The 20,642-nt window shown below is 40.4% G+C and overlaps 1 protein-coding gene across 3 annotated transcripts in view; it reads right to left on the bottom strand.

Moving 5' to 3' along the window:
• FRMD3 (FERM domain containing 3) overlaps nucleotides 1-20,642 on the bottom strand; it is a 301,558-nt gene that overhangs the window by 37,117 nt on the left and 243,799 nt on the right. For all 3 annotated transcript variants that reach the window (XM_055311651.1, XM_055311650.1, XM_055311652.1), the window contains one exon: nucleotides 18,207-18,331. In XM_055311651.1, coding sequence (XP_055167626.1) covers nucleotides 18,207-18,331 — 125 coding nt within the window. The remainder of the gene's footprint in view (nucleotides 1-18,206; nucleotides 18,332-20,642) is intronic.

Here is a 20,642-nt window from a genome sequence, read left to right as displayed (position 1 = left end):
CTACCCGTTCCCACCCTGCTTGCATGCTCTCTCTCTCCTTAAAAATAAATAAAAGTTAGCTTTTAAAACAACAACAACAGCAACAAAAACCCTATGGTGGTACCTGGGTGGCTCAGTGGTTGAGCGGCTGCCTTCAGCTCAGGTCACCATCCTGGGGTCCTGGGATCAAGTTCTGCATCAAGCTCCCCACAAGGAGCCTGCTTCTCCCTCTGCCTGTGTCTCTGCCTCACTCTGTATCTCTCATGAATAAATAAATAAAATCTTAAAAAAAAAAACCAACCCTATGAATAAAGACAGGACCTGAATACCTGTAGTTCCCCCACTATATGGGGTTGAGTAACATAAAGGGGAAACTTCCCTAGCTGTCCATAGATGAAACCAGCAAAAATCTCCCACAGAAGTTGGACAGGGACTAGAAATTTTACAACTTCACTGCATTTTTCAGAAGCAGACATGATGATCTCCCTTACAGAATTCAAACTATTTGGCTGACCAAGGCTACCTATAATTCAGATTCTTCCTTTCATATAAACACAGCATTTTCCCTCTATCCTAGTTGAACCTCGGGCTTAAACGTTCTTTGATGTTCTATGACTTAGATATAGCAAGGCAATCTATTGGATAGTGCACTTTATCAGATGCCAGTTCAGTACCCAGAGATTTCCCTGGAAGAAATGGGTGACAACAGTGCCCCTACACCTCCAAACAGAACAGCCTCCTTTGGTCTGTGTTTAGTACTTTTTACCAAGAATCTAGTTTTTTTTGTCTCTGGACAGAATGAATTTGTTTTCTCACCACTTCTACTTTATTATTTCAATCCCTCCAGGCACAAGTCACCATTACAGATAAGCCATTTTTCTTGGAGTAAAGGAAATTAAACTCAGCTGCATTAATAAATGGAGCTCTAACTTTTTTGCTCCATTTTTCCCCAACAGTTTTGCAGATGGTATTCAGGAACAAGGCGTCTGTATCTCCCTGTGGGGAGAAAAAACAAAAAAGCAAAAAACCCAGGCTCTTCTGGAACCATGGGCTCCCTGTGTAGCTGCTGTGTAATCAAGAAGCTAGAGGTACCAAGACCCAAACCTTCTGCCCAATACACCTTGAGCCAAGAGCCTCTTTTGTACACATTCTAGTTACATGCTCAAAGGGAAACACATTTGTTATTGGTCAAAAAATAAAAGAAAAATGTCTGGCCACCCTAAGTTTTTACCTTTCACATTATCAAAGATTTTTAAAAAGTGTTATACTTGATATAAGGCTATGTTAAGACATTCATATATAATTTGGTGGGAGGTGAGGGAGTAAGAGATATTTTTGTATATTTATGTGATTGAATAATGTATGTCCATTAAAATTGAAACTGAGGAAGAATATTTAATGTCATAGGGAATACTCCTCTGATATTAATGAAAAAGCAGATTACAAAATAATATCTCTAGTGTAAGTCTATGTTTCTGAAACATATACGGATGGATTATACACAGGAAACCACAGTTTGAACATAAAAGATGGCACATACTTTTAAACTTTTTTTTTTTTTTGTAGTTCTGTATTTTCCAAATTTTCTACCATGACTGTGGTATGGCTTTTAATTTTAGATTAAAAATGGCATCTGGGTGGCTCAGTGGATGAGCATCTGCCTTTGGCCCAGGTCATGATCCCGGGGTCCTGGGACTGAGTCCCGCATCGGGCTCCCCACAGGGAACCTGCTTCTCCCTCTACGCATCTCTCATGAATAAATAAATAAAATTTTTAAACATTTTTAGATTAAAAAAGCAAAGCAAAATGGAACATACCATGGTTGGCTTCTGGTAAAGCCTAGTAATAGCTGAGAATAGCCTCCTTACATGCTTTCTCTTATATAAAGAAAAGCTGTCCTGGTTGTAGTTAGAAATCATACATTCATGCATTTGCTTATTTGCCAAGTATTAATTTAGCCCCTACTATGTGTCAGAACATCTCTAAGTGCTGGTGATAATGTGGGGGTGGGGAAAGAGGCACCAAAGTCTGCTTTCATGAAGCAGACATTTTAGTCAAGGGAGACAGTCAACAAACAGGACAACTAATCAACAAGTGTTCGACAGTGCTAACCACTTTAACAAAACTCAAACAGGGTGATGGCATGGGAGAGAACAAATAGGTGGGTTGGGAAAACTAACAGAATTGGGTAGTTAGGGAAGCTGAAATCTGAGCTAAGGTTTAAAAGAAACAGCCAGTCTTATGAAGATCAGAGGAAAACCTCTTCTAGTTAGCTGAAAAAGCTTGTGCAAAGGTCCTGAGGTAGCAATGAGCTTAGCATAGTTGAGGGAGAACGGGAAGACCTGTATGATAGGAAAACAGAGATTCAAAAGGAGAGTAGGAAATGGTCTAAGGGCAGGTAGGGGACAAAGTGTAGCCCAGAGCAAGGAGCTTGATTTTATCACAACTAAATCTGAGTTCCATTTATAAAAAATCACTTGCCTGCTGTGTATGAAGTATGGGTGGGGGGAAATATGGGATTGGAATAGAAGCAGAGATACTACTGTCTATTTAAAAAATAAAATAAAATTGATTCCTCTACTCAAGATGGGGCAAGCACCAGGAAACATGGGATGTGGCCCTAACAGAAGACAGGAAGGGAGATCCGTGCAGGCTGTTAATTCAAAGAACAGGGTGGGGCTGCTGCCAGCAGGGTCAGGGTTGGGAGTATGGCCCAGCCCTAGGGAGAGGGGCCATTAAGGTCCTAGAGGGACAGAGCACCCGGGGCAGCACCAGAGCAGAGACTCAGGAAAAGGAACAAGGCTGGCATGAGGACCAGAAGAAGACGGGGCAAAGTAACAGCAAGACTAGAAGCCTGATCCAAAGCACCAGGCTTTGGCTTCTCAGTTCCCTCCCAGGTCAGGACATGGTTGGCTCTCGGGTCAGAGCAAGGCTGAGCCTGTATTTAGGGGCAAAATCATGCGGCTGTGGCAGAAGGGCTCAGGCAAGGAGTGAGAAGCCCATAGATCACAAGGGACACTTTATTATTTAAATATGGATACTCCTTCCTTTAACTGCAAAATCCAGTCTACATTCATATGATCAAGTGGGTCATCATGAAATCCCTATTTATTTCTCTTTCAGCCAAAGCATCTGCCCATTTTCACATTTCCTATGCTGAAGTGGAGATTTGGGGGTTAAAAAGCTTCCAAATTGGACTTCTCTTCTAAAAGGAGACGTTAAAGGATGTGAGAGTTCTTTCAAGTGGGGAAATACTTATTTTCTATTCCCTTTTAAACTAGCTGCTATTAATTTTCAATTTTATGCTGGCAATTTGCAACTCACAGAATGAAAGGGGAAAAAAAAAACGTAACTCTGCTTTTATAGATGATTGTGCCTCATGCTTACTGTTTCGTTAGCCACATCTGAGAAGATGTGTATACCGTTTGTTTCCCAAGGTATGGACAGATGATCCAAAAGCACATTTTTAAGAATAGCAATTTTGGGGGAGAATTATGAAAGAACAATCAGGGTGGTGAGGAAAAATCATCTCATCTTGTTTTATAAAAGAGGAATTAAGATCCAAGTGATATTAGTCTCCAGCATGTAGCAGATAAGCAGTAAATGTTTATTGAATGAATGAATGAAGGAAGAAACAAAAGAATGAACAAATGATGCAAGCCCCCTCTCTCTCTCTTTTTCCAGTACTATCTCCACCACCACTCCACTAAGACTGTGTCCTGTGCCCACTCACAAAGTGGAGTCTGGCACCCTTGTAAGTCAGGGACATGGGGCTTCCACAGAACACTTCAGTGGGAGTGACACAGTACCTGCCATGTGGCTTGGCAAAGGCCTGGCCTGTGCTTGGGTGACTCACCCTGGTTTGCCAGTGCGAAACACCAAAAGCATGTAACATGGCATGTCACCACCGTAACTAGAGCAGATAGATCTCACATCTATTTTAGGAATCTGGGGGTTTGGCATGAACAGGGATTTCAGAGGTTCAAAAACATGCCCTGCCTTTTCTTGTTTGTAGACTCATCTGGAAGATCTGCTGCAGATGTATCTGGACCTATTTAGCTGGGAGCAGGGGGGGCAGTGGGGACAGGAGAATGCTTGTGCATATTTATGAATGAATGCATATTTGTTTATAAATTAGATACATAGGGTATCCCTGGATGGCTCAGTGGTTGAATGCCTGCCTTTGGCCCAGGGCGTGGTCCTGGAGTCCTGGGATCGAGTCCCGCATCAGGCTCCCTGCATGGAGCCTGCTTCTCCCTCTGCCTGTGTCTCTGCCTCTCTCTCTCTCTCTCTCTCTCTCTCTCTGTGTGTGTGTCTCTCATGAATAAATAAATAAATAAATCTAAAAAAATTAAATATATATACAGTTGTCTTCATATATTATGGCCATTATAAAAGTTATTAATAGAAGCTTCATAAGGTCATACAAGGAAAATACCAATAGAAGTCTAAATAGTTTCTCCATCCCAGTGGATGATGGTATGCACCCATGGTACATGCACCCTACTCTGGAAGCCTCCAATTCACCATTAGCCAAACCAAGCAAGGGGCTGTACCCCACTGTAGATGACATTGGACATGTACCCCAGTGGACACGCCAACATTCATCCTGTGCCAACTGAACAGAGCCTCTTCTTTCTTTTGTTTCAGTTACACATTTATTACTATTTGGTAGAATCTAGAAACTTCTGAGATTATAAAATCAACCTAGAATATGTTATTCTAGGGCACCTGGGTGGCTCAGTTGGTAAAGCCTCTGCCTTGGGCTCAGGTCATGATCCCAAGGTCCTGGGATGGAGCCCTGTATTGGGTTCCTTGCTCAGTGGGGAGCCTGCTTCTCCCTCCCCCTCTCCCTACTGTGCACAATCTCTCTCTCTCTGTGTGTCAAATAAATAAAAGCTTTTTTTAAAAAAAGAGCATGTTATTCTTGCCATTCTGTGAACATATTATAATTTCCTTATATAACTACCTTCCTCTGTTTAACTGTGGCAACACAGACCATTCCTGCAGACACTAAATATTGTAATGTGTGCAAAATGTTAAAATTATTTTAAAATAAAACATTTGGAGCCTCTTTTCCAAACCCTGCCCATACTGCTCATATTGCCATGGACCTACCATTACAGGTAGGTCTTGTAGGTCTCCCTACAAGAGTGGATCTAGCCCAACACTTTTTTCCACTAATTCTGGGTTGTGACAGAAGAGCAGGAAGGGAGATCCTACCTCAAGCTAAGCCTGGGTATCACAGAGTACGTTGATTTCATTCTACCAACCCACTAACAAAAACACTAGAAAACAGAACCCCATGCTGATTCTGGAATGCATCTAAAATTCAGAGGATTACAGCCTCTGCTTCCTAATGACAATGGTTTAGTAATATTTTCACTTTTCCCCTTCTGCGGTTTCTTAGAGATGTGATGGGAGTGTTTACTTGCCTAACTGCCAAACAAGATGTCTCTCCACCACAGACCACACTCTGGCTGTCACAACTACTCACACTTGCACTCTTCCCCTGGCTCACATCCCAACCCTCAGAGACCACGACCGGATTACTTCATGGGACGCTTGACTGATACATTTTTTTCCACCCCAGCTGAATCCTTTAAAGCAATTAATTATTACTACTTAAGTACAGCAGCAAAGTGCCAACCTGAGCAGGAGCCAGGATTTGGGAAATTCTGAAGTGAAGGGCTTTCACTAATGAAACAAAGATCCTTAACAGAGAGTAATGAGCAAATGAGTAATTAGAACTTGGCCTGAAGTGAGCCATTCCTTATTTAACAAATTCAACTTTAAAATCAGAATGGGATTCCCAGAAGGCAACACACTTAATGTTCAAAGTCTTGGGTTTCCCCTGCAACTGGGCTCTACTAGGAATTTTTCCTGATGTGGCACAGTCTGTCCACATTCCAAGGTGAGGTGACACTGCGGTGTGCTGGAAGTCTCCGAGGGGTCACTAGGTCCTGGCATGCTGTGATTGAAAACCAAAGGCTCAAATCGTGCCCCAACCATGCAGCAGCTCTTCTCACTGAATCATAGATTCCCTAAATTTACAAAAGTCATCTCTTTTCACAATTTATTTGATATAATTGAAAAATAAATGCAGTTCTTCAGTTACTGGTTCTGTTTTAGCCAAAAGATACTGAGCCATTTTAGGTGTGTTTGATGTCATCTAAGATACCTGGGCCAGAAATTAGACAACCAGGACCTGATCCCAACCCAACTACTTACCCAGCTAGTGACTTTGGACAAACTATTTCCCCTCTCTGGGCTTTGTCTTTGTAGAATACCAAAGGAGTAAGGAGTGCTAGGCCAGGGACTGGCAAACTTGTCCTCTAAAGGCCCAGCGAGCAAATCTGAGGTTTTGCAGGCCAAGAGGTAAAATCAAGGATATTATGTAGGTACTTATATAATCATTTAAAATGTAACCATTAACTCTTGGGTCAGGAAAAAAAAAAATGGGCACAGGCCATAGTTTGCTGAAAACTGTGTTAGACCATCCTCAAAATCCCCTATAGCCCCCAAAAGCTGTGAAAAACCTTCCTATCCCCAAGTTCCCATTCTCATTATAAAAGACTGCAAGCCATAGTCTTGGAATTTGACATTGATATTAAGCAAAAGAATTGAGTTTAGAGCCAGAATGTTTTTGAGAGGTATTCAAGTCCACTCTTCTTATCTTATGGCCAAGGAGAATGAGGCTCCAAAAGGTAGAACATCCTGTCTGTGGTCACCTACCTGCCTGGTGGAGGTGCTAAGACCAGAGTTCATATTTCCCCACTTCACCAAGGTGTCAGTGCAGAAACAGAGCAGCTCCCTAAAGCATTGCTATGTTTACACTGATGAATACGGTATTTCATAAAATGAATAGTTAATGGGACTTAGCCAACTTTAGAACTGCAATGGTGCACAGTTTGTGTCCTATGATGTAACATATAAAATCTTTGCAAGATAAAAATGCATGTAAATTGCATCAGAAATAAGGCATTTAGCTTCCTTACAGTAGAAATTTTAAATACTTAAAATTTCAAGGACCTCCTTCAAGGGAACAAATTTAAGAGTACTTGAGTAGCCAGTATATACCAGAAACCACAGTTCCAACTTATGAAACAAATCCCAAAGAAAAGCACAAAAAGGGACAGTGAAAAGCTTTTGAAGAGCTCACAAATGTGAACTTGCAGAGCTCATTCAGGCCTTTATCTTGGCCCTTGACTTGTTCTTGGTATCTCCTACCCTAGGGGAATCGTGACCCCAAACCGTGGTTCTTTCTTCCAGAATTCAATAGATATTACAAATTATGAATTTTGACTTTGCTGATCCAACACTACAGTTATAAATAAACCCAGATTCTATCCTCTGCTCTGTGGAGGCTCCTAGCTCCTACAGAAGCATGTTTGGCTGCTGTGTATCTATCATCAGTGGAAAACTATGGATGTTATTAAATGAAAAAGTTCAGGAGAGCGTACACTTGTGCAGTGCTGATGATGCTTGAAAGAGCCTTTTTAGGAGTGCCTTCTTATTCAGAATATTAATCCATTTATTTGCATTTGTGTTAAATATGTTACCAATTCATTGTTTGACCTATAGTTCAATTTATGATATATCTTCAGGCACTAATGTTTTCAATACCAAGAAAACAAAGCAGGAATTTCAAAAACCATATACACAAGTTAATTGCATGGCATTATAATGCATAGGGAAGGAAACTGTTAACACATTAACATTGATTGCTTCTAAGAACTGGGACAATCTGGGAGATGATTTTTTTCTGTTCTATTACTTTCTAAATTTTCTAGATCACAATCAGTTTTATAATAAAAAAAAATAACATAGTAACCACAAACCCTGTGACAGGGACAAGTACAATCAGAGTTGGGACCATCACCAGACAGCAGTAACCACAAGGGAAAAGGTGGTTCCACAAGATTTATGAACAGCTCCTACTGCTTAATGAAACACAACATAAAAGAAATCTCCTAAAGACCAGTGCAGTACTCCTAATGGACATCTTGACCTGCCCTAAACCAAGGGAAGAAATTACTTAGCACAAGGAGAAGGAAGCAAGGAAGAAAGACACTGAAGCCATAAGAAGAGGGTACATTTGTCTGAGACATAGCCATGGTATTCCACAAGGGAAGAAAAGAGACAGGAGAATTGTCATATCTGATCATCAGGAAGTGGACCATACTCAGTGGAGAGTGGAAAAAGGAATTCAGAAGTAGCATAACCATAGCAGCCCTGAGTTGTTAAAGACTTCACCACTGATGTGACTGGAGTAACTGTGTTAGTGTATGTCTGGCTCTGCCTTGTATGATGTTGAAAGACTCACACATGGAGCAGAATGGAAAAAAAAAATCCATCTGCATGTTGTCTACAAGAGACTCACCTTGGGCCTAATAACACATGCAAACTGAAAGTGAAGGGATGGAAACACATTTACCAGACAAATGAAAAACATGCTGAGGTAATAATGCTTACATCAGACAAAATGGACTTTAAAACAAAGACCATGTAAGCAACAAGGGCATTACATAATGATAAAAAATGATATCCAACAAGAGGATACGATAAGGTAAATACATATGCACCCAATATTGGAGCACCTAAATATATAAAGTAAATATTAACAGACTTTAAGAGAGAAATTTATGGTAATATAACAATAGTAGGGGTCTTTGAATATCCCACTTACATCAACGGATAGATCATCCAGACAGAAAATCAGCATCTTTGAATGACATTAGACCAAATAGACATAATATACACACAGAACATTCCACCCCAAAGCAGAAGAATACACATTCTTTCCAAGTGCACATGAAACATGTTAGATCACATGTTAGGCCACAAAACAAGTCTCAATAAATTTAAGAATATTGAAATCATGCCACATATCTCTTCTGACCACAATGGTATGAAACTAGGAATCAATAAAAAAAAAAAAAAACTGGAAAAAACCCACAAACATGTGGAAGCTAAACAAAATGATACTAAATCACCATTGGGGGATCCCTGGGTGGCGCAACGGTTTAGCACCTGCCTTTGGCCCAGGGCGCGATCCTGGAGACCTGGGATCGAATCCCACGTCGGGCTCCTGGTACATGGAGCCTGCTTCTCCCTCTGTCTGTGTCTCTGCCTCTCTTTCTTTCTCTCTCTCTCTCTCTCTGTGTGTGACTATCATAAATAAATAAAAATTTTTAAAAAAAGTTTAAAAAATAATCAATCAATCAATCACCATTGGGCCAAGAAAACAATCAAAGAAGAAATTTTAAAAAAGAGATAAATGAAAATGAAAACACAACAGTCTAAATTTTGGAAATGCAGTGAAAGCAATTCTAAGAGGGAAATAAAATAATAGGCCTACTTCAAGAAACAAGAAAATCTTCAAACAATCTAACCTTACACTTAAAGCAACTAGAAAAAGAAGAACAAATAAGCCCTTGCTAAGTAAAAGAAATAATAAAGATGAGAGAATAACAAATTACTGACTCTTGATTCCATCTTAGGTCATGATCTCAGGGTCCTGGAGCAAGCCCTATGTCAGGCTCCTGATCAGCGGAGAGTCTGCTTAAAGATTCATTCTCTCTCTCTCTCTCTCTCTCTCTCTCTCTCTCTCTCTGCCTTTCTCCCTGTTATTTATCTCTAAAATAAAAAAATAAATCTTTTTTAAAAATCCATCTATACTGCTAAAGAAGAAGTTATGCTGTCACTGTTTGCAGATGACATGATACTATACACTGAAAACCCTGAAGCCTCCAAAAAAATACAAAAAGTAATAAATGAATTCAAGAAAATTACAGGATACAAAATTAATATCCAGGTATTAATATCCAGGTAATAAACTACCTAATCAGTACTAATTAGGCACTAATAACAAAGTAGCAGAAAGAGAAATTAAGAAAACAGTTACAATTATACCAAAAAAAGATAAAATTCCTAGAAATAAACTTAACAAAAGAGATGAAAGACCTATACCCTTAAAACTATAAAATACTAATGACAGAAACTGAAGATGACACAAACAAATGGAAAGATATTCCATGTTCATGGATTGGAAGAATTAATATTGTTACAATGTCCATACTACGCAAAGCAATCTACAGATTAAATGCAATCCTTATCAGATAACCAACAGCATTTTTCACAAAACTAGAATAAATAATAATATAGATTAATAAAGCAATCTTGAGAAAGAGGAACAAAGCTGGAGTATCACAATTCCAGATTTTAAGATCCACTATAAAGCTACAATAATCAAAACAGAATGGTATGGGCACAAAAATAGTCACATAAATCACAGAATAGAATAGAGACCCCAGATATAAACCCATGATTATATGGTCAACTAATCTATGGCAAAGGAGGCAAGAATATCCAATAGATAGCCTCTTCAACAAAAGCCATTAGGAAAGCTGGACAGTGACATGCAGAAGAATGAAACTGGACTGCTTTCTTACACCATACACAAAAATAAACAAAATGGATAAGAGACCTAACTGTGAGACCTGAAACCATAAAAATCCTTAAGGAGAACACAGGCAGTAATTTCTCTGACATAGGCAATAACAACATTTTTCTAGACATGTCTCCTACTAAGGCAAGCAAAACACAAACAAAAGCAAAAATAAACTATTGGAATTACATCAAAATAAAAGGCTTTTGCACAGGGAAGGAAACTATTAACAAAAAAAAAAGGCAATTTACTGAATGAGAGAAGATATTTACAAATGATATATCTGATAAAAGGTTAGTATCTAAAATGTATAAGGAACTTACATAACTCAGCACCAAAAAACCCAAACAATCCAATTAAAAAATGGGCAAAGGACTTGAATAGACATTTTTTCCAAAGAAGATATACAGATGGCCAACAGGCATATGAAAAGATACTCAACATCACTAATCATCAGGAAAATGCAAATCAAAACCACAGGAAGATATCACCTCATACCTGTCAGAATGGCTAAAATAAAAAAGAAATAACAAGTGTTGGTGAGTATGCAGAGAAAAAGAAACCCTTCTAAACTGTTGATGAGAATGTAAATTGGTGCAGCCACTATGGAAAACAATATGGAAATTCCTCAAAAATTAAAAATAGAAATACTATATAAATAAGTAGCTTCACCACTGGATGTTTACCCAGTAGAAACAAAAACACTAATTAAGGAAAATATATGCTCTATGTTTATTGCAGCATTATTTACAATATCCAAGATAGATACAAAGGCAAGCTAAGTGTTCACCAGCAAATGAATGTATAAGGAAGATGTTGTATGTACATATACTATGCAGCCATAAAAAAGGATGAAACTGTGCCATTTCTGACAACATGGACAGACCCAGAGGGTATTATGCTAAGTGAAATAAGTCAGACTGAGAAAAACAATTACCATATGATTTCATTCACATGTGGAATGTAAAAAAATAAACGAACAAACAAACCAACATAAAGTAGAATCAGACTTAGGAATACAGAGAAAAAACTGATGGTTGCCAGAGGCTTGGGGGGAGGTATGAGCAAAACAGATGAAGGGGAGTGGGAGATACAGGCTTCCAGTTATGGAATGTATAAGTCAGGAAGTATAATGCACAGCATAAAGTCAATGATAATGTAATAGTGTTGTAAGGTGATGGCAGCTATGCTTGTGGTGAGTGTAGCATAACGTACAGATTTGTCAAATCACTATGTTCTACATCTGAAATAATGTAACATGGTGTGTCAATTATATTCAAATAAAAATAAAAGAAAGACAGACCTCAAGATGGAAAAATACAGTAGGCCCCACAGGTCACCTGATACGTGTTGGGTTGGAGGGGGTGAGGTCAAGGTTATGGCTTGCTTGATGAGCAGGACAATACTCCTTTTATATGCTCAAAATGCTTTCACAGGTTCACATACAGACTTTCTAGAATTTCAATGATATCATCTTAAGCAACCTATGGTTAGGACTAGACACTGTAAACAACCCTTTAAACACACCCTCACCCCTCCACACACAGAGCCACACCCATGACACACCCACACACTAGAAAACATACAAACATGTACAGGGACACACACAGAAACAGCTAAATGGTGTCACAGGAGAGCTAGTTTTATCACACTCTCCTTAATTTCCTTCTATTTCATCTATTCCATCATCTCTTTAATTTTCCAACTATTCAACAGGTATAGGCACATTCTCAATCATATGCAAATCCAAGCCACCCCAATCCAACCACATTGACACCCTGAAGACACTCCTTTATGGAACTTCTGGTGTCTCCATTGTGCTTTCACTTTGCTAACAGGAGGGTGTCAAACACTTGGAACTTTTACTTAGTTTTTTCTACCAAGGGGAAGAAAGCATGGTTTCCTGCCTGTTTATTTATGCCAGACTGCACCATTGCCCTGGTAGACAAGAATTATGTTCACTGGGTGGCAGTAATTGCCAGCTGTGAAGTCCCACATGATTGATGTTTTTCACTTTCTCTACCATAGTCCAGCACTTTTCCATAACAAAAAATACACTCCACCAAGCATTTTGCTGTTTACACTATGGAGACTCTACCTTCCATAGTGCATGTGATTTTACTCAGATTATTGACTCCTTAAAATGTCATTTTTACCCAGAACAATTTCCTTCAATTTTTTCTTCTTCCAAAATTCTCATAAGCTCCACATGACACTTTGCAAATGGTCTGCTGTTCTCATAGAAGGTTTTCCATAGCGCTAATCAAGTTGGATCCTGTAACTGAGCAACTTTAGGGTAACAATGAAAACTTCTCCTGTTGCTTAGTGGTGCCTAGGAGCTGATTTTGTTTTTTCTCTACCCAGACACCGCCAACTTCAGAGCTAATCCTCCAGCTGTCATATGAATGAATGGGGTCACATGTTCTCCCAGAGAGCCACTGCGCTAATTTGGGCAATGATGATCTCCACAGCTGTCTCTGAGAAACATGAAGCTCTAGGAAGAATAAAGAGCTTATCAGACAAATGAGTTGTTATAACCCCATAGAGTCATGATGGCAGCACAGATGCCACCACCACAGCACCCATGTGAGACTCAGGTGCCAGGATCTTCCCAGGACTTCACTGAGATTGTGTCTCCAAGAGTTAGGAGTTAGGACCTTCTCTCCTCCCAACCTGATTTTTAAGAAATAACCAGACAAGTCTTTTAACAGAACTCAGGCTGCCAACCTTGACCTGTTCATGGGTCAAGTTCTAAAATGTTTGATTCGAAACTCCCTAAAATAAGAATCTGAACCATTATACAGAGTTGGGGAATAGTGTCCAAGTGTCCTCCACTCCCTATCTGAAGATCAGCAAAGGAATGCACAGTATGTAACTCTCTCAATGGCTCCAATGTTTAAATGAAATCATTTTTGCCATTGACTCCCTGTGTGATACTGACATGTCATGTAAGCCTTCCTGTGCCTCAACCATGTCATCTTTAAAGAGGCTGAAATTAGGATACCTGGGTGGCTCAGTGGTTGAGCATCTGCCTTTGGCTCAGGGCATGATCCTGGGGTCCCAGGATTGAACCCCACATCAGGCTCCCCATAGGAAGCTTGCTTCTCCCTCTGCCTATGTCTCTGCCTCTCTCTGTGTGTCTCTCACGAATAAATAAAATCTTTAAAAACATATAAAAAAAAACAAAGAAAAATAAAGAGGCTGAACTCTTTTCACTCTCAGAGTCTCTTACCAAGAAACACAGTCTGTTCACAAAGGTGGAGATATCTTTGTTTAAACCTGTGTTCTCTGCCTCTCTTCTCTTTATATACCAGAGAAATACCAATCGATAAAATAAGTATTTATCCCTATGGATTGTCTAAATCTCATTGCATTATACTCAAAGACAAGACACATGGAGCAGAATCAGACTTTAAAATAGTAACAGAGATATATTGGTATCAAGAACACAGAGCTACGTTCACTATAGGAATCATAACTTTGAATTTCATGGGACCTAAAATGATTTTGTTCTCTTTCTCTAGATTGAGAAGGTCATTCCATCTACTGGACATTTAATAATACTGTCATTTTTACTTCTTTTCCTTTTAAGTTGATTCTATATCCTGGAGATTAATAGGATTTTCCCGAGCTTTGAAACCCACAAGATGTCCCATAAGGGGATTGTCTAATAAAAAAGTTTTATTAGACATTTATAGAGCAATTTTGGATTTTTTAAGAGAGTAACTTATCAGTTTGACTTTATAGCTTGTGAAAGAATTTAAGATTCTTCTTTAAAGTAACTGGAAACATTGAGAAGGTGGCTTATGGGTTCTTATCACATATCATGAACATTTTTATTTTTATTGCAATTAATTATAATGTATGAGTCTCTTGTCCACAGCATTCATGTTAAAGTCAAGGCTAGGGTTTAGCCATGGAATGTCATTATAGAAAAGGGAGCAAAATGGAAGGCTTTATTTGAATGAGGTAAAGCGTCCAGGGGAAAGCTTGTCTAGTTACCTGTTATATCCTGCGGATGACTCCTGGAGCCACAGTGGCCTGACTTCCATATTCCCCATGGAATCTTTATTCCCAACTAGATTTCCATTTTTCTAGACAAGACACAGTTACAACTTTTCCTTTCCTTTCTCCATTCAATCTTGGGAGAATCGTGATCTCCAGAAAAAGCAATTTCCACTAAACCAAATATTCCAGGTATATGAGCGGGTAGAGGTCCATGGTAAGCCACCCAAAATGTATTACGATGCATTTTATTTTGAATTGAAGCTACTTGGGAAGCAGCTAGTGCAAGGACACTCAGACCCTCCTCTGTCCCCCTGTGAGCAGGAAACAAATCTCCGTTATGAAAAACACCCTCCCTATAATGAGAAGTAAAAGATATCCTTATCACCAGAGATGGGACTTCAAAGCTGAGAAAGCTGTAGGAACAAACCTTGTTGTTTTTTTCTAATCTTTTTTAAAAAGATTTTATTTATTTATTCACGAGAAACACAGAGAAAGAGGCAGAGGCACAAGCAGAAGGAGAAGCAGGCTTTTCATAGTGAGCCTGATGTGGGACTCGATCCCAAAACCCAGGATCACACCCTGAGCTGAAGGCAGATGCTCAACCACGGACACCCAGGCATCCCAATTTTTTCTAATCTACTAGACCTTAGCCTAAAGTCTGCTTGGAATTTCCTACTAATTAAAGCTCCCAAACACCTGTTTTCTTTACCCTGTCACCTCCTCCTCAATTTATTGTCTCTTTGTCTAAGATGTATACAAACTGCCTGCCTTCATCATTTCTTTAGGTCTCAGTTTTATTGGGGGGCCTTGTGTGCACATAATGAAACTTGAGATATTTTTCTCCGGTTAATTTGTCTTATAAAAATTAAATCTTGGTCCAACTGAACAACATTGAAGGGGAAGACTTTTTCCTTCTCTACAAGAGGAAGCCCAGAAAAATCACTGGGGATCAGAAATGAAAGCTACTTTTATTATACTTGAAAAACATACAAAAACAGAGAGGGTACTAGAAAACGTAGACAAGCAACATGGGCCCAGAAACCCTTGGGCTAAGAAGACTAACTTCAGTATGGAACTTAGAGAGTTTGTTGTTAAGGCCATGATTACACTAAGACCATCCTCATTGTCATCATCTTATAACTCAGCTAGGGATAAAGGCATCTCCTAAGGCCCCACCCTTCCTGTTTTGCATGCTTTCCTTCTACTCATGGAATTTGGGGCATCTACCTGTCCAGTTCTCCTTTAAAAAAATTTAAACTTCCTTTCAGTGCTAATGGCACAAAAACAGACACATAGATCAATGGAACAGAATAGAAAATCCAGAAGTGGACCCCCAACTCTATGGTCAACTAATATTCAACAAAGCAGGAAAGACTATCCACTGGAAAAAAGACAGTCTCTTCAATAAATGGTGCTGAGAAAACTGGACAGCCACAAGCAGAAGAATGAAACTAGACCACTCTCTTGCACCATACACAAAGATAAACTCAAAATGGATGAAAGATCCAAATGTGAGACAAGATTCCATCCAAATCCTAGAGGAGAACACAGGCAACATCCTTTTTGAACTTGGCCACAGCAACTTCTTGCAAGATACATCTATGAAGGCAAGGGAAATAAAAGCAAAAATGCATTATTGGGACTTCATCAAGATAAAAGCTACTGCACAGCAAAAGAAACAGTCAACAAAACTAAAAGACAACCTACAGAATGGGAGAAAGATATTTGCAAGTGACACAGCAGCTAAAGGGCCAGTATCCAAGATCTATAAAGAACTTATTAAACTCAACAGCAAAGAAACAAACAATCCAATCATGAAATGGGCAAAAGACATGAACAGAAATTTCACCAAAGAAGGCCTACACATGGCCAACAAGCACATGAGAAAATGCTCCGCATCACTTGCCATCAGGGAAATACAAATCAAAACCACAATGAGATACCATCTCACACCAGTGAGAATGGGGAAAATTAACAAGACAGGAAACAACAAATGTTGGAGAGGATGCGGAGAAAAGGGAACCCTCTTGCACTGTTGGTGGGAATGTGAACTGGTGCAGCCACTCTGGAAAACTGTGTGGAGGTTCCTCAAAGAGTTAAAAATAGACCTGCCCTATAACCCAGCAATTGCACTGCTGGGGATTTACCCCAAAGATACAGATGCAGTGAAAGAACGAGACACCTGCACCCCAATGTTTATAGCAGCAATGTCCACAATAGCCAAACTGTGGAAGGAGCCTCAGTGTCCCTCAAAAGATGAATGGATAAAGAAGATGTGGTCTATGTGTACAATGGAATATTACTCAGCCATTAGAAAAGACAAATACAAAAAAAAAAAAAAAGACAAATACCCACCATTTGCTTCAACGTGGATGGAACTGGAGGGTATTATGCTGAGTGAAATAAGTCAATCGGAGAAGGACAAACATTATATGGTCTCATTCATTTGGGGAATATAAAAAATAGTGAAAGGAATCAAAGGGGAAAGGGGAGAGAATGAGTGGAAATATCAGAGAGGGAGACAGAACATGAGAGACTCCTAACTCTGGGAAACAAACTAAGGGTTGTGGAAGGGGAGGTGGGCAGGGGGATGGGGTGACTGAGTGACAGGCACTGAGGGGGGTGACATTCACTGACAGGATGAGCACTGGGTGTTATGCTGTATGTTGGCAAACTGAGCACCAATAAAAAAATATACCAAAAAATAAATAAAAATAAATAAACTTCCTTTCAGAAAAAGATTTACTAAAATCATTTACACTTCAGTGTGAAGTAGCTGCTGCTTCTCCCAAGGATATCTACATTCTAAGCCATATTTTCATTACAAACTGAAGGGTTTTCCCCTATGGACAAAATTCTTCAACTGAAGCTGCAGGTGAAAGTGATCTGTTGGAGACAGACCTGCACTCTTGGAACTGCCCAGTACCCAAAGTCTAAAAGATGAAACCAAAGTCACTTAAAGTTAAGGAAAGCATGTTATATTTGTGTTCAGGGTTCCAAGAACTTTGAGTGCATTTTCAAATATACTTTGAAATTTATGTGTGAGATTACTTCCCGAGGTGTCTATAACAAGCAGTGTGGGAAGATTCTTCCCTGAAGTAAGTCCTTAAAAGCAAAAAGCCTAGATGCACATAGAGTACAGTCCTTAAGAATACAGCTTTTGGGTTGAAGTGGACTATGTGTATTTTAGCTTGTATTAAAACTATCAGAGAAAGGCCTCTGGAAAAAGGGAATATAAGTAGAAGAAATATTCAAGCAGAGCAGAATGACCAGTATAAAGATACTTAGGAAAAATTCTTTACAATCACTAATTTAATTATAATAAAAACTTACCACTCAGTAGAACTTTCTATAGTGATGAAAAAGTTCTTGGTCTGATCTTTACATAATGGTAGCCATTAGCCACATGTGGCTATTACTCATTGGAAATGCAGCTAATGTGGCTAGAATTGAATTTTTAATTCTAACGAATTTAAACAGCCACACATTGCTAGTGGCTACCCTGCTGGACAGTGGGGGTCTAACACCATTACTCCTTTAACACATAATTTTTAGGACTACTTTGTATCCATGCCTTTCTCCAGGGGAAACTGATAGAACTCTCAAAATAATGCAGTCTTCCAGCTGGAAACAGTTTATTTTCTAGGAACAGTTTATGACTCATTCAGTCCCCCACCCCAACCACTACCTAGGTGCCCAACCATTGGTGCCTCACTCATCCCTTTAGGGTAAGCCTGCAATGCCAGCTTCTGGAAGGAAGGGTACTTACCTTCACCCAATGGAAGTTCTTCTTCTTGCTCACTGGGGGAAGGCAGCAGGGGCTGCAGGGGCTCCATGTTAATGATGAGCTGTTTGTTCAAGGAGTAGGAACTACGGCTCTGAGTAATGTTGGCTCTGAAAACAGACACAAACCGGGGGGAATTGGTCTCTGTGGCAAACACCGGCCTGTCCATCTCAGTCGGCTTCCTGAGTTGGGAACTGTCTCTGCACTCACACACTGGATGAGGCCAGTGGTAAAGGCAACATAACACTGAAGACACACACAGCCCTCTTCATCCTTAAGGTTCTGACAAAATGTTCACGTGTTCTAATGCAATGCAGCGAAGGAAACCTATTTCCCCATATGTCAACAGACTCAAGCGTACTAGGTGACACCGAAAAACACAAGAGGCAGGTGTCACTGACCTAGATATGCAGACAAGTGAATTAAAGGCATCACCCAAGTAATTTAATAACCATCAAAAAACCAAAAACGAAAACAGAACCCAGTCAGAGAGATGGTACAGGTATTCTATGGCTCCGAGCTACCTTGGTGTTGCTGGATGTCCAACATTTAATATCAGTGTTTAATGCTCACATTCAAATTCACACTCCTCTCACCAGCCAGCCACAGACACCCTGCTTCTGAGGCAGCAAACACGTGTCATTTGCTGTGAAGGGCAGCAGATGGCAAGGAAAAATGTACGAGTGTCATGTCAAGAATAGTGGCTGATAGCAGGAAGCCTGTCTACACTGCCTGCTGCAAGGAGACCAGCTGTCTGCCTTGAAAGACAGGGAAGTGGGGCTCCTCTAGTGGTGTTTCAGCACCTTTCCCCTCCCTAGGTTTCCTGTCAAAACCCCAACCAACCCACCCTTTAAAGATGCTGTGAAATGTCTCCTACCATTTGGTGCCCCCTTGGATGGGCACCTGACAACACATTTTCACAACACATTTGCACATTCTCTCTTTCTCTCCTCATACTACTCTCCCTTCTTTCACAACTCATGGCATTCAGCACCTCTCGCTGTATTTATTGGTGTACTAATCAGTCCCACCTTGAGAAGCACCTTAAGGGCAGAAACTGATCCATTCTGATGCACTTTACAGTGCCTCCCTAGCTGTCTTATTAAGGGCCATTCACATTTGAAATCGAAGTAAACAAGGGCACCTGGGTGGCTCAGCAGTTGAGCATCTGCCCTCAGCTCAGGGCATGATCCTGGGGTCCTAGGATCAAGTCCCACATCAGGCTTTCCTTGGGGAGCGTGCTTCTTCCTATGCCTGTGTCTTTGCCTCTCTCTCTGTGCTCTCATGTATAAATAAATAAATAAATCTTTAAAAAAAATAAGGAAAGAAAGAAATCTAAGTAAACTAAATGCAATCCTGGCTTGACAGAAGCTGCCATTTCAGATTGGCATGAGTGTTGTCCCTGCCTTATAGCCGGGGCATTCCTATTTGGCACGGGACAGGGATGGAGAAGAACATGGTACCCTCCACAGCTGGCACTGGCTGGAGAAAAAATTGAGGACTAGCTTTGCCATGGAGTCCTGTCCTTCATTATTTCACTCGCCAACCACTTACTTGCAGCTAATACGTATGCAGCATTGGATGGCCTGCCTCGTTCTGGTGAGCCATGGTCCTTGCATTAAGGAACTCACTCTCTAGCACTATGATATTCATACTTTTTGATGGAGACCTGCATTAAGGAATGCATCTTATATCATTTCTCTGTACACACGTAGGGAGACATACAAGTAAAGCAAATGTTTCATGCAACGACAGTAACTCTTGTTATGTGTGATTCGCTTTTCCCCCCCCATTCTAGTTTATTTTGCTTGAAGTGCTGGTCTTTTTTCATTTCGTGACCCATTAATGTGCTATAGCCACAGCTGGAAAAGCACACATCTCATGGAGGAGACTGATGGCCAAGGGTCTTCTGTAAACTCTAAGGAGGGGCACCTGAGGACCGTGGAGCTTTCTGACCTCAGAAAAGCCCATTTTCCATTGCTACTCAAACTAGATCGCTCTGACCCACCTCTGATACCCAGGCCAGTTGACTGGCAGCAGTTCCATCCTCCAGAAATTACTGCATATCATCAAGGAGGGCCTGTAATGAGCCTTTATGGAGGATATTTTGCTCCACAGCAGTGCCCCCCCAACACTCTTCAATTGGAGATGTAAAGCATCATGCCCCTTGCCCCACGCCACCCCCTCAACACTGCAATATCTGGGCAACTGCTCTGTGTTTAGACAGCCTGAGTTCACTAAGAGTGATCTCACAGGTGTGAGCCTGCCAGGCACTGGCTGGTCAGGAGGATGCTGACTCAGCATGTATGCTCACAGGCTCCTGCTGCCACACTGTAGCAGAGGCCTATGGCCAAGGTCAGAGAGGTTAGGGTCTGCTTAGGGTTAGGCCAGATGAACCCTACAGAGAATTACAATCCTGAG

The sequence above is a fragment of the Nyctereutes procyonoides genome, unplaced genomic scaffold (genome assembly GCF_905146905.1).
Source record: "Nyctereutes procyonoides isolate TBG_1078 unplaced genomic scaffold, NYPRO_anot_genome, whole genome shotgun sequence".
NCBI classification, from domain to species: Eukaryota; Metazoa; Chordata; class Mammalia; order Carnivora; family Canidae; genus Nyctereutes; species Nyctereutes procyonoides.
The sequence above is the reverse complement of the archived record's forward strand: the minus strand, read 5'-3'. Positions and strand labels throughout refer to the sequence as shown.